The sequence below is a fragment of the Eutrigla gurnardus genome, assembly GCF_963514095.1.
Source record: "Eutrigla gurnardus genome assembly, chromosome: 1".
Classification (NCBI taxonomy): Eukaryota; Metazoa; Chordata; class Actinopteri; order Perciformes; family Triglidae; genus Eutrigla; species Eutrigla gurnardus.
In genome coordinates, this window is record NC_139915.1 from 4,138,791 (window position 1) to 4,154,367 (window position 15,577).

General features: G+C 41.2%; 1 protein-coding gene across 1 annotated transcript; it reads right to left on the reverse strand.

The window, feature by feature from the left end:
• Nucleotides 1-6,001: 6,001 nt before the first annotated feature.
• On the reverse strand, nt 6,002-15,327 carry LOC311017244 (potassium channel subfamily K member 2-like). The gene is made up of 9 exons (XM_084015467.1): nt 15,083-15,327; nt 13,517-13,623; nt 13,308-13,420; nt 12,957-13,047; nt 12,390-12,507; nt 11,637-11,797; nt 8,645-8,831; nt 8,394-8,533; nt 6,002-6,589 (listed from the first exon to the last, which is right to left on the reverse strand). Coding segments are annotated over exons 1-9 (1,248 nt in total). The 5' UTR covers nt 15,084-15,327; the 3' UTR covers nt 6,002-6,259.
• Nucleotides 15,328-15,577: the final 250 nt, after the last annotated feature.

A 15,577-nucleotide genomic window follows, 5' to 3' on the forward strand; every position in this document is an offset into this window, starting at 1 on the left:
TACAAAATACAGTTTTTATCTGATCATTCCATTTATTGAAGGTGATAAATGATTTAAAACCTATATCAGCCATGTGAAAATTGCCCCCCTAAACCTGATGGCTGGTTGCGCCGCCCTTGGCAGCCGTAACTGCAATCAAACGTTTGCAATAACTGGCAATGAGTCTTTTACATCATCGTGGAGGAATTTTGGCCTGTTCCTCTTTGCAGAATAGTTTTGAAACAGCCACACTGGACGGTACCGCCTGTTTAAGGTCATGTCGCATCATCTCACTGACTTTGACTAGGCCACTCCAAATCCTTCATTTTTTTTTTTTTTTTTTGAGCCATCTAGAGGTTGCTTGTGTGCTTTCAATCATTATTCTGCTGCATAACCCAACTGCACTCGAGTTACAGGTCACTTAACTGATGGGTGGACATTTTCCTGAAGAGTTTTCTTGTAGAGAGCAGAATTCATGGTTCCATCCATGAATAATCGCAAGTCGTCCAGGTCCCGAAGCATCAAAACAGCCCCAGACCATCATACTAAAACCACCATGTTTGACTTGAGAAGAGCATGTTTGTAAAGCACAAAAACAAAAGCTCCTCTTTCAAATGCTCACCTTTTGATTGAAGGCAGCTTGTTGCACCATCACGTCGGTGTCCTTCACGCCGACGGACTGAGACGATACGAACAACGTGCCGGCTGTGGCAAAATGTGAAATGTCAGAAATGATGCATTTCTTTGTGTGAGCCTTTATGTTGCGTCTCAGGACACTTCTTTGGATCAATAACATTGATCTTCTCTGATGCATTCATGTTGGCATTAGAGGTATTGATGTGTGCTGACCTTTTGACCTTTTGTTCTTCTGAGGCCGTGAGGACACATTAGGATCGGACACGATGGATGTTTCTTCCGGGAGCGTTGCTGAGGTTTTCACATTCACCTGAATTGTTCATTCACACCCATGCATTTCTGTCTTTTACTGCCAAGCTGAGGGTGCAGCAAGGCATGCTGGGTTATGGGAACAGCGAGGAGGTGGCACAGTCACTTACACCTCAGAGCGGATACCGTCCTGTGCTCTCATGTCTCTGGCTGGAACTGTTAGCGGAAGCTGCAGTGCCAGAACCAACTCTGGACGAGGAGATGGGAAATGAGGAGATAGGTCTGCTGAGCTGTGTTATCACTGGCACTCAGACTGGTGAGTGGGCGTTTGTGTATGCATGCGTCTGTCTTTAAAACTGACAGACCGACCGACCGTCGATCCCCCTGCTGTATGCATGATTTGTCCCATTCTTCACCAGGCAACACTGTGTAAGCAGCAACTCTCAGGGCCAGAGGAGAGTCACTGACAGGAAGTGTCCGCCCGTTTTGTATGAACAGGACACAGAGGAAGCGACGAGGTTTTCTGATGGTAGCGCAATTAAGTTACTTTTAAAAAACACAGATATTTCGCCCACAGCATGTTCATAAATATGGATGCAGCAACCATATGGGCACCACTTAAAATGACGGCCTTGTAATTTGTAACCATTAGTTTCTTAAAGGATAATAAGAAATGGACTACGGTTTTATAGATGCATGCTTATGGTTGTGTGGTTTGCGGGGGAAAAAAACAAACTCTTCCCAACTGTGTTACACGTGTTATGGCATTAACTACAAAGGTGTCTCTAAAGAAGCACTCAAAAGTATGTTTTGTTAGACCCTCCCTACATGGTTTACTCTTTCAAACGCCCCACAGATGTAATTTCATAACTTATTTTAAGTCATTTTCTCTGACAAAACTACAGTCAGAAGGATATTGAGTATAGAACCTCCTCTTTTTGACTAGTAAATTAAAAAATTCAAATTCATCACATTCACACACCCAAGAAAATCTAAAAACAAACATGTGCAAGCCACCACTGTCGTCTAACGTCTCTTGTTTCTGTTATATCGATGCTTGCAGCCACACCAACACTTTGCATCGGCGGCAGGTTAAATGAAGCACGTTTCCTGCTTGAGATGGTGAGACGCTGTCGGGCTCGCCAACATTCATACAAGAAGAGAGGAACACAAAGCATCTCTGAGTGAAACAGAATTGATGAATGACTAGATTGAAAAAGAATTCTTACATGTGCATATTTTATAGGGAAACAAAGGAAAATCCTGCCTGAACACAATGAGCTTTACGGCGCACCTGGCTCTCACAGGATTTCCTCCATGCAATAACCCTTGACGACTCCTCTTGGTTGGAGATATACCGTTCAATTAGACACACAGAGAGAGCTATTTCAAACGACCAGTGTCCCCGGGCTTGTTACAGCACCTTCCCAGCAAAGAATGGCCTCCACATGCAAAGAACTAAAAATAGAAACCATTAGAATAAAACCCACATAAAAGCCTCTGACGCTTCAGTTCATCCGACATCTGTAGTTATGTTTTTCAACATTAACCTCCCTCAGGGAAATCACTTTGAAAGATTCATGGTACAAATAGCTGTGGGGGGAAAAAAGGCAGAAGATAAATACATATGAGGGATGCCTGTGAGATTTCTGTCAGTTTGAAGTTGTAGAGACATTAAGAAATGTGGACCTGTATAGTGGACATACATGCTGACCAGAAAATACACTATATATGTTGATAAAATACCCCATTTCTTTAAATTCTTATAATAACACAATAACTTAATTTTACTGCTTCATTTGTATGTGGCATATGACCAATACATTATGGCTGAAGTAATTTAAACAGGAGCTATTTTAACAGATGCTAAATGTTCATGTACAATGATTATTCCAGATTATCCACTGACCCCACTGTGAACAGTTTGAGGGAGAAAATAGTGTAGTAAATACTGTCGACCGCTCATGCTTTTCTTTCTGTCGTTTGGGTGAAATGGCCTCTGATGGCGTCCCGTCCCAGAGTGGGACACTGAGCATGATGATACAGCCGACGCATGAAACCAGAGGATGGTCACAGTGCGTGTGTGTGTAGAAGATTTCACATTTATTCATTTATTTCTGCAACAAGCTGCCTTTTACTCTTCTTCCCTCCAGATATGTTTAAAAGAAGTAGTTTAACGTTGCTTGAAATATTCTAATTTTCTTTCTTACAGAAAATTAGATGAGAATACCTCATTCACAACCAGATACAACCAGCAGCTACTTAGCATTGCAGACTGGGAACAGCGATTAAGTTAAACAAAACCACCCTACCAGCAACTCTAAAGCTTCATTTGTTTCTTCAACCAGTGTAAACGGGTCATTTGGAAAGTTACAGTTTTAGGTGTGCCAGCTTGGCTGCCTGGATGGCAAACCGATCATAGTTAAATGAGCCAGTCTACTGTATCTGACTGACTGTGTGCTGTTGATTCTGGTCTGTACTTCCTGCTTTCATAACTTCACCTCATGCATCATAAGTCCCTGCTAGCGCTGGCCAGTCGCACTGATCAGAACGCCATCACCCAGGAAGTTTAAACACCAATAATTACTCGGTGGTTCACCGGCTGTGAACAGTGTGAGAGGAGAGAAGATACTGATTAATGTGCTTCCAAATATTTAACAAAAGCACCGTTGTGTCTGGCGGTGGAAGGGACATTAAAAACCTCGTGAAATATTTTTCACATTATCGTGAACTGGCACTATTAAAAAGTGTACTGTATGAGCTGTTAGCGCGTCTCGTCGGCAACGTTCCCATTGATACTGAAGAAAACGTGATGATTCTCAGGCGATTGGTCGCTTGTGTGCGTGAGTCAGTGTGCAGCACTTAAATTAGCATTAAATCCACAGCATTTATGAACCAAACGCTCTTTTAATCCCAGATGTACTTGCTACATTGGGCTATTAGGAGAATAGAAAGCTTAAAGATGATATATATATGAGATTCAGAGTATTAATATTGCAGCACACAACTGTTTCTATGTAAAGATGTGGCGGGGTAATGGCTACCTGAGCAGACAATCACGTCTCTCTCCCTCTGTGTGTGTTGTAATCTGAGCTGGGCTGGCCGTAAGGATGTTATTCCACAACTATTGAGTTAAATCAGTTTGGAGAATGAAGATGCTGAGTTTAGGATGAGCTACCTTCATTTGTTCTTCTTTTGGGGGATTTTCTGTGAGGACGACAGCAGTTACTGACTCATCATATGATGCACATTCTGCTTTTGGCTGTAGAGAACCAACAGCACAGATCGAGCACTTTGAATAAGACAGCACGCTTTTCCTTCAAAATGTTTAAACTGGTGTATTTTCATGTCATGATATATCATACAAAAGTCTTTGTTACACCATGGTTAGATTAGCTCTACATACATTATTATTATTACATCATTATTATTATTATTATTACATTGTGTTCATCCAGACTCACATCAGTGTAGAAACATTCTCCAAGTACAATCTTACAGTTTAGAAAAATACAGTTTTCATCATCATAAAAAGCACTAACATACATGAGCAAGTTAAGCTAAAAAGGATGACTGTGTTACATGTGTTTGCTAATGACGAAGAAGGCAGAGGCAGGCCAGCTTTATTAGGTCCACTAGTGGGCTCCTTAAAGACTCGTTAGAACATCCAATAGAAGTAAAAGAATCAATTAAGACTGGAAAGATCAAATAATTCAATCCCTAACCCTACCAGCTAATCTTGGTGTATTACTGTTGGTAAGTTGCACCGCAGTCTCTTTTCTAAGTTTAATTCGTTATTACATTCAACAATATTACTTCAGAACCCTCTCAATAAATTCTCAACATGAACCATCAACCTGATCTCCTTTGAAACCTCTGTGACCGGTCAGTGTGCAAGTCCACATCTGTGAATCAAGCATCAACAATGCAAACAAATAATCAGTTTAAATATGTCCGCAGGTATGATAACTAACAACGAAATGACCGTACCATTCATTTGGTAGCATCATAGCAGCTCTAGATTGGTCAGTAGACAATAAACTGAATAGCAATAACAAAATGTATCACAGGCTCTACATTATCCCAGAATGGACCTCCGTCATGACAGATCTCATCATAGGAGGAATAACACATGTGATGGCTCATTAAGTGGCCCAGGAACCATGACAGCCAGCCAGTGTGAACAATGGGAACTAGCTGAGCTAACTGTAATGTCGTTCATGTTATTTATTACAGCTGAACTTTTCCTGTTATGACATAAGAAAAAGGTCTAAATGTGAACATTTTCTAGCCACTAAAATGAATAGAACAGTCTACAACAGTCTTTTTACTTAATCCATTGTGCCAAAGTAATGATATTATAGGAAAACAAAGCACTGGATGAATATTTGGGTCCAGACCACTACAACAAAATGACTGTAAGCAACTGATTTAGTTTGTTTTTGGATTGGATAAACACCAATTTCCCTCAGTTGAAGTAATTAAATAGTTACTGATAACACCTGAATGAGTATGAACACTCGTTAAATCAGTTGTCCTCCTCACAGTGTGTTGTCCTTGGCCTTGGTTTGGCAAAAAAAAAAGAAGAGTTTTAAGGCACAGCAAGGGTTCTCCAATCTCCTCATGACGACATTCAATGCTCTATTTTCATTTTAAAACTACATCCAACATCAGAAATACAAACTTTGACCATTTTGCACCACGTCCACCTTCTTACTCTTCACCAACATTGCAGTCCCCCATCTTTGTAGTTCAACCCTGCTGTCTGTAGTTTAAATTATATAATTTCCCACCATCTCAACATCTTTACATTCTTTTACAATTCTGATCATCACATCCCACCATATAAGAAACATTTCTTTCATGTCATTAGTTGTTTCAATTAACAGCTTACTGTGATTGTGTCATTCTGCATTCAGATGGCAGACATTTATACTAGTCAACTTGTAAAGCTGTGAAGTAAAATGTATAGAAAGTAAAATATTCGAGTGCTTCAAACACAGACAGGCACCACGGACATATTAGGTCAGCAATACTGTAATTTTATGTATACAGCATGTTGGAAATGTTAATTTATTTGGTCCTCCGGGGAAAGGGTGTCCATCCCAATCAATGATTTAGGTCACGATCTGACACCCAAGTAATGCAGTTTTTCAACCAGACCACCTCATGTTTTGTATGTTCTTCTCCTCCTTTGTGTTTCACTGGCGGTACGAGGGTGGTGAAACATGTCCTGAAGTGTTCTTGAGCAAGGCTTACATCCCTGCAGAGGGGTGAAGATGTCCCTGCTGGGGTCCCAATCTACCACATTTCTCATTTCTACTAAAAACACTGCTTTCTCAGCACTGATGCTATCGATGGAAAAGACCTCGAAAGGTGTTGACTGTCTCTCTTTCTACTTGAGCTGTTCAATGACGGAGATGTCTCCCCTCTCTGGGTCCAAACCATTCATGAACAAACCGCCGTTTCTAGTTGTCGGGCCCTGCAGCCAGGCCTCCCTTTCGTTCCTGTCCCGCTCATCGTTGAAATTGACCGATGCGGCCCTCTTGGAATGGGTGAGCTCGGGGCCGGGGTTGAACCCCATGTCGGTGGAGAGTTTGCGTTTGATGGAGGCGGCCCGCTGGAACTTGTCGTAGATCTCAACGCTGACACGTCGCCGCGTTTCTTTGAACTCTGCCGAAACGTTAGCCGTCCACTCGGCAGCATGAGCTCGGATCTCTCCTACCTGTGAGGAAATCAAAAGAGAGACATAAGGAACCAAGAAAATACAAATATGTGGAGCGGCATTTAGTAATAACCTTTAAAGGACCCTATTTGGTGGTTTTGTGCATTACTGCAGAGCATTACCAGACACCTTCTGGGTTCAGCTTCATATGGAAATCGTCATGCAGAGGCTTTGTTGAAGTTTTCCATGACAGTGAACAGTTACTGTATATTATCTCCATGCGTTGATGCAATTTCATTCAAACTGTGATTTGCTTGCTGGTTTATTCATGGACACTAACACTCAAGACTTCACTTATGTCTTTTATGAAGTCCACGTTTCACTGTTTATATTTCATTTTTATCCTCTGAATATGATTTTTTTAATCAATACAATAACATATAAATCCATATTATGGTGCCTTCAATTACATGTTGGTTTTAACGACAGTCAGTATTCACAGCACACTTGTGTGTTTTATGTTCAACCTTCCAAGGAGATATACACAGCGAGAGGGGATGATGATGTCACTGACCAGGAAGTCAACTCGATTGCATTAAAACAATGCATCTTGAACTTAGGAGTATTAATCAGCCATGGAAAATGTGACATGCACAAACACACACACATGTAAGAATTTAAATGCCTCATAAAAATGGATCATTAGTATGATCAAAGTATCATTAGAGATATTAGAGGTCACCACATGATGACCGGTCATTTATACCACTAATACAGCCAGTGTTGCATCTTTTTTAATTAATAAATGACAGTGACGGATGAACATGAAGACAAAAAAGGGCTGACGCACAGAAAAGGTAGACGAAGCAGCAGAAGATGTTTAACCGGGATATTTAAGCACCTTAATTTGACTTAATTATGTGCTTCAGTTTTCTTTTGCAATATCAAATGGCACTGAAGCCATTCTCACTTCAGGGCAACGAAGGATTAATTTCAAATACTGCCTCTAGTTCTGACTATATCACAGTCCCTAATGATTATAACACCCACTTTTAGAGGCCAGTAAGATTATCCCGTGTCACAGTAGGACTTCAGCATGAGAACCCATGCAGAGCCTTAGTGAGCACACACACACACACACACACACACACACACACACAATCATACATCACACCGTAACGATTGCAGTTGCAAACCAGTGTGCTTCCACTAATTATGTTTAACTAACGGGAACACCGTGTCATGTACAGCATGTTCTTGTCAAAGAACATGCTTTGTTCCCTAAAACTCTTCTCTAAAAATATATGTTTGATGGTTAAGAACTGGCAGACCAAATCTTTATTCACACTCACCTACAGTGTCACTAAAACTCAAACGCCAGTAAAATCAAATTACATCAAATGCGTTGTCTATATCATCGTCCGGCTTTTTCAATTACAATAAGGGCCCTCATTTTTTTTTTAGAAACAACCAAACCCGTGTTATACTTAGAGCATACAACATTTAAAAAAATACATTTTCTGATAAGGACATCGTCACACGTTTTCCAAATTACCTCTTTCTCCCCCCCCTCTCTGGAGATGCTCACGGTAATGGCATAAGTCTGCGTTTATGTGTTTGGATGGCAGACGGCGGATTTGATTAGAAAACAGTCCTATCATTGAAATTAACTTAAGCAGAGGGCAAAAGTTGAGGCCGGGACGTGGCACTGTAACCGAGTAGCGTGAACCATTGTGACCGAAGACGGTGGAAACCTATACATTGATGAATAAAGAGGCATGTAGAGAGAAAAAAAGTGAGAGTTGCAGAAGAAATGAGGAATAGCCAATGAATGAAGGAGTAAATGAAACTGGCAGTCTCATACCTCTTCTTTGGTCCTCTTGGAGATGACTCTGAGCCAGTCTCCTATCATGCTGAGGATGGCAGCAAAGTAGGCCAGTCCCACCAAAATCCAGAACCATACAACTGGTTTATAGTAATCTAAGTACTCTATTTCTGAACCACCTAGACACAGAAACAGACAGATACAATGAGTGCAACAACCCAACCGATGAGGTATACAGGCATCATGCAGAGGGACGGACGTGTCTGTCTGTGTCGGCTTCGTGTTCGTACCTGCCACAAAGTCTCCAAACCCTATGGTAGTAAGGGTGATGACCACAAAGTAAAGGGACTCCAGCGCAGACCAACCCTCGATGTGTTTAAAGATGGCCGCCGGGAGCGCCACAAACAGCAGGCAGCCAAACAGCACAAACAGCAGCGTGGAGATGACCCGGATCTTTGTCTGAGTGATGTCCCAGTGCTGCAGGACAGAGACAGGCAGAGACAATCAGCAATATGGCAGCAAGCAGGTGCTCGTAATAGAGAAACCTGATCCAATGTAGTTGTTTTTATTTATCCAAAAAGTGGATACATCAACAATGCTAATGTACTAATGTTTACCATCTTCCAATTTAGCATGTTAGCTTAATATTTGCTAATTAGTGCTAGTATAGTAAGAATATCTGAGAATGATGGGAATGTCATGAGTTTTCTGATGACAAATTAAATTCCTCCTTAATTGGCCGTTAAGGTGTGAACCCATATTTAGCTATCCATCCACTATTTGTTGGGACATTTCGCTCAAGACCAAACGTCACACACGCAGAGGAAAAGTCAGAGGATCACCAGAGTCAGTATCATCCTCTGTGGTGCATGAATGTTTTTGTACAAAATGTCATTCATCAGTGAGATATCTTAGTCTGGCCCAAAGTCGTGGATCGACCTAAACTGTTTTTGAAGTGAAATGGTAAAAGCGCTGTTAGTAGTAATAGCTTTATTCCATAAAGTGGTCCTCTGGGTGCAGCAGAAAAGAAACGACATCCACCCTATTCACCGGGGATAATGCCGCAGCCTCCCTCATGCAATCAGGGCTTTGACAAACACGCATAGAAACACACACTAACACAATTAACTTCTGTCCACCGTCCTCAGCCTTAATCATGAGATTCATTACTGGGTCCCTCGGGTGCCCTGAGAGCAGCAGAGGGAGCTTGTTTCATTCAAGACGAGGAAGCAAGTAGGAGTAGCGACTCCGACACAAAAAAACTATGTGATGTTTATTTCTCGTAATGGGATCTGCAATAACTGAATGAAACAATTACAAGGGGACCTGCTTGTCATTCAGATGTTCATTTTAATGAGTTTGGACCCAAGAATGAGGGACTTTATATGTTTGAGTTTTGAGTTTCTGCTTAAATACAGACCTAGTGTAGCTTTAGACACAGCTTTTAATAAGAATTAACACTTTCTTGCAGTTTGAAGCTGAAATCGAGCCTCTGTGCAAAGAAATACTCTCAGTATGTCATGGAAAATGATTCATCCAGATACAAATTCAGGTAAAAAAAGGGTTTGTTCACATTGCAACAAAAGTGGAGCAGTCACGCACACACAAGCACACTGTAATCTCTTTGTGACGACCTGTCCGGACTTCCTGTTTTATTTTGTTTTTCACTTGTTATTCAATTTCCTGCCACTGCATTTACCACACCTGCACCTCATCACCAATCAGTCGTCCAGCATACGTTCACCTGCTCACGCATCACTTCCCTGCCAGGTTGTCCCTGAACTTCCAGAATTCTTTCCTTGCAGCCCTCCAGTAGATCACCGTTGACTGTTTTTCTTTCTGAGACTGCCGATACCCAGTAAGCTTTACTGGTTTTAACTTTTAGCTTGTTTTTGGATTTTCAGATTTTTTTGCTTGTGGATTTACTGTTGCCTTTGCATCGGCGGCTGCCTTCCTGTGTGTGACCTCTGCCTTTGAACTTTGACTTTTGCCTGGTCCAGTACCCACACTCTCTACTGCATTAACACTGTACATTTTTAACTTTCTACAGATAATGTAGATGTAATTTATGTATTAATAAATTTGGACAAAAGCGTCTGCTAAATGACCTAAATGTAAATGTAAATAAACAGCACAACAATTTATTAACTTTTATTTATTAAATGTTATTATTAGGAAATTAACTATCACAATATTGTATTGTATTGTATTACGAGTATTAGGGCCAGACTAAGAGAAAAAATATATATATTTTTTTTTAAATTACGAGAATAAAGTCGTAACATTACGAGAAAAAAGTCATAATATTACGAGAAAAAAGTCGTAATATTAGGTCTACGAGAATAAAGTTGTAACATTACGAGAAAAAAGTCATAATATTACGAGAAAAAAGTCATAATATTAGGTCTACGAGAATAAAGTCGTAACATTACGAGAAAAAAGTCATTATATTACGAGAATAAAGGAAATACTTAGTCTTCTGGCACATCAGCATCAAATTATCATCAGTATCAGGACTTTGAAGCGATTGTGCAAACGACTGTGTCTGTTTCGAAGAAAGAACCACACGGACTTGGAAGAAATTGCTTCTTTTGTGGAAGAGGAGCTGTCTGGTAGTGGTCAACTGCAACTGAGGCTGCTGTTTGGTTGAGCTGGTCACGTCAGATCTTGATAACGACTTTGACTTTATTCTGGTAATATTATGACTTTTATTCTTGTAATATTACGACTTTATTCTCGTAATATTACGACTTTATTCTGGTAATATTATGACTTTTATTCTCGTAATATTACGACTTTATTCTCGTAGACCTAATATTATGACTTTATTCTCGTAATATTACGACTTTATTCTTGTAATATTACGACTTTATTCTCGTAGACCTAATATTATGACTTTTATTCTCGTAATATTACGACTTTATTCTCGTAGACCTAATATTATGACTTTATTCTCGTAATATTACGACTTTATTCTTGTAATATTACGACTTTATTCTTGTAATATTATGACTTTTTTCTCGTAATGTTACGACTTTATTCTCGTTTTTTTTTCTCTTAGTCTGGCCCTAATACTCTGTCATATCAAATAATTACATACACTATGCTACATAATTTAAAACATTAAAACAGTTAAATCCGATGATCTAAAAGCTGGTGTGGGTGAGGAAATTGTTAAGAGAGCTTTGATGTAAATTATTCAACGTAGCTGATTCAGACTTGTGACTATAATGTTATGGGAATTCTCCTGTGAAATACAGCATATTTATAGCCCAGACTCACCACAAACATTTTCTCCACTCTGGCGATGACCTTGCCGAATATAGTGCCGAGCTGATCTCCTACACCAGCCAAAAGGAAGCCAAACAGAGGTATCCCTAGCAACGCATACACGATGCAGAAGATCCTTCCACCTTCTGTGTGCGGAGAGCTGTTCCCAAAACCTGCAGAGAGGACAGAAGACTGAGAATGATATCTCACTATTTCATGCTTCCCACTTCCTGAGTGAAAACCACCAGATAATGCAGTGCAGAGCAAGCTAAGCCAGGTGATCAGATGATCGCATACACCAAAGCAGCAGGTGAGATGAATCACTGTGTGTCTACTTGTGTTTCATTCATTTGGATTGTACTCTCTCTGATGTAACAGCTTTGCTTCTGCAAGTAGGTGTGAGTAAGTGACTGACAAAAAGAAGCAAAAGGATAAGAGTAGTAGGTGGAGTGTGAGAGGGATCAACACTGAAAGACTGCAGTGCACACAGCAGTAAGTCGAGTTACATAAGTCACCATAACAGCTTTATTCTGAGAGGTTTTGCACATAAATTCATACATAACACATTATGTGTGTACTCGTACAGCTATCTTTGTGAGGGCAAATTAGACCAGTGAGGGTTCAGACTTGGTTTTAAGGTTGGTTTAGGGTTGTGTGTGTGTGTGTGTGTGTGTGTGTGTGTGTGTGTGTGTGTGTGTGTGTGTGTGTGTGTGTGTGTGTGTGTGTGTGTGTGTGTGTGTGTGTGTGTGTGTGTGTGTGTCCTACCGATGGTTGTGATGACAGTACCAGCAAAGAAGAAGGCAGAGCTCAGGTCCCACAGGCTGCTGTGGTTGGTCAGTGTCCCTGCAGGGTTCACTCCTGAGCGGATGGCAGACGCTACTTGCTGGAGGGAAGAGAGAGAGAGATTTGTGTTCAGATTTATGTTCCAGATCAATAGTTATCAAAAAGGTACCACAGGACATCTTCAAATTCTGGTTGAAACACATATTGTGTTTATTTCTTGCTGCTGTAAATACTATGATGAAACATTCAAGTAGGTGTGTTAGCGCCTTTGTACTTGACTTGATAGTTGTTGGTGAGACAAAAATCTGGAGCTGTCAAAGAGAATCTATTGAGGTGAATGTAGGATCCCCAGATGGGTTTAATAGTTCAGTACAGTTCTGGATTATGATAAACACAAACCAACTCTGTGGCTCCACGCTTTGTTCTCCTGTGAAGCTATAGGAGCTATCCATGGTGCTGAAACCACTGCATATGTGCTGAATTACAACTGGATACAATAGATAAAATGTGTTTCTATTTGATCTATTTGTCCTTTGACGTAAGTCTCACCTTAACCAGCTCCTCTAGCTGACTCTGGTTGACACAGGAGTGTCTGAACAGGAACTCCAGCTTCTGGGATAGGATGGCCAAACGCTGGGCACTAGGAGAGAGGGATGAGAGAACATGCATGAGGCTAAATGTTTGTGATTGTGTCTTTTGTATTGTTTTAAATTTTGGGGAAAAAATTGCATTAATAAGTGGCATTGAAGAAATGTACAGCGAGTAGACATAATGTCAATAAGAGGAGTATATTTGGTAAATGAATGGACGGCTGAATAGAGGATGACCATGAAGGGTGAATGGCTTTCCTGCTAGTGAAGCAGACAGACAGACAGACAGACATATATCTAACTTGCCTACCTCTCGTGAGGCTGCTCCAGGGATCTGAAGACTGCTGCTCCCATCACCAGGTACAGAACCACCAACAGAAAGATGGCTGACACCGTCTTCCATTTCATCACTGTGGCAATCACCTACAACACTACAACTGATCAATCAACCCACATACATACCACCCCCCCCAAAAATAATTACTTTTAAAATCTGAACTTCTTTCTTTCTTCTCTCACCTCACTCTCCTCACGGGGAGACAGTGTGATTGGCTTTGTGGAGAAGGAGAGGCGGGGCTTGGTGTTGTGAGTGGCGGATTTAGGGTCCAATAAGTCTGGAGCTGCCACTGTCGGGGGAAATTAGAAAATAGCATTGAGATTTTTTTTTTTCCCCACCCATTTTGACCCTCCCTGTCTCTGCTCCCGTACTCTGGTAAAACACTTTTAGGTGTTAATTTTAGAAGTCCTTATAAATAAATCACAAACGAGGCCTTTAAATAGCCTTCAAACGCTATCACTGGTGAAAGCATGATTCAAGCACTAGTCTTCAGGTGTTTTGTCATGTTCACGCTGCAACATGCATCATGCAGCAAGAAGAAAGAGGGCCGTGAGGGTTGTGTGCATCTTTAATGTAAGTGGTCGGATGTGTTTTAAAAGATAGGGAAATAAGAAAGCAAGGGTGAGTAAGGAAGACAGAATGCGTCGATGAGAAAAAGAGGGATATGGAATAAGAGGTTAATGATGTTTGTAGTCGGTGAATGAATTAGTTTTATGTTTATATCCCTTTGACGGAGATGGCATGAAGAGGGGTGTTGCTGTTGACCAGTTCAGTTTCTCCTGTTAGATTAAATGTTGATACTCTTGACTCACTTTTTTGGGGGTTTTGGGAATATTGTTACTGCAAAAATACTGTCACTATTGCACTACTTTGGACATAAGGAGAATTGTTATGACACAACACATTATTTTGTCATTCTTGCTCCAGCAACATCATCTCGGGGGAGGAGTTAGTACAGACAGGGGGGAGGTTATAAGAGCTGGGTGTGCTCTGTGTAAATCCTGTGACTGAGACCACGCTGCCACACCAGTACATCGTTTTTTAAATTACTTATTGTTTATATCCTCTAAGTGATGTCTACGTGATATGCATCCTAATTCATCATAAACTGTTTTTTACTGGTCTCAAAACCAGTATGTAAGGCATACTGCAAACAGCAAAGTATGCATATGTGTGCATGGCAATATATACATTTGTTTATGTACAGAATAAATATCCATTCATGCTCTATTCATTCACCCAGTCCTCCATGCTCAATAAACTCAAAGCGCTGTACACTGCCATGTCAACTTTTACCAATACACACACACACACACACACACACACACACACACACACACACACACACACACACACACACACACACACACACACACACATTTTATCAACAGACAGGAACAATCAAACCATGTTGTATAACTGTGATTTTCCCTTACACTACATGGTAACTCAAACTCCAGATGTTTAGATGTTTTAATAACCATTTAGTTGCCTGACAAGTTGCGCAATTTTAATGTATCTTTCTAAATATTTAATAGATGAAAACAAGCTGGTGGCTGTGAGACACACACCATGTCTCGCTAGGTGGAGAGGTGAGACAAGTGGAACAACTTGCACGAACTTCAAGACAGCATGTCGTTTCTTATTGAAATGTTCATTTTGAACTCTGAATGAAATGGGAAAGATGTTTAAGTGTGAGCCAATATGTTCTGAAACTTGTACACAAACTTCTCGCGCTGTGTACTTACTCCTTGTTGTTACCTATCCGATGCCCTCCGCTCTCCTCTTCTCCTCATCCGACGCCCTCACTGCGTTTAGGGGAATCTTTCCTCCTCTGCTTGTCTCCTCCCTGCGGTGCTGAAGCGCGAGGACGAGCGGGCGCTCCGTTGTTTTTCTTTCCGCTGCTCTCCTCTACTTTTCGGACACCGATGCTGCGCCAGCGACGTCCTTCACTTACATCCGAATGCCCCTGCAAAGAGCTTTCTCTTGCCTCCCTCTTTCAGTTCCCAAGCATCCGCTCCTCTCCGGCTGCGCTCGCGCTTTTGAGCGCACCGCTGGAGCGGTGGGGTAACACCGAGAGGGGTGGGGAGCGGGGGGGAGGGGTGGAGGCGGTGCAGCACACAGGGAGGTGGTTCCCAGGCCGAGAGAGGGATGCCGTTTACAGTTTCCACATCTATCTAGGGATGGTAGTGCATGCTTATAAACTTTATTTAAGTGATCATTTGGCCAAAGCTCTCGCAGTC

Coding starts and splice junctions, on each gene's coding strand:
- LOC311017244 (XM_084015467.1), bottom strand. Junction 13,048..13,307: donor CTGGAGCAGCCTCACGAGAG/GTAGGCAAGTTA, acceptor CCTCTCTCCTAG/TGCCCAGCGTTTGGCCATCC. Junction 8,832..11,636: donor GAGTGGAGAAAATGTTTGTG/GTGAGTCTGGGC, acceptor TCTGTCCTGCAG/CACTGGGACATCACTCAGAC.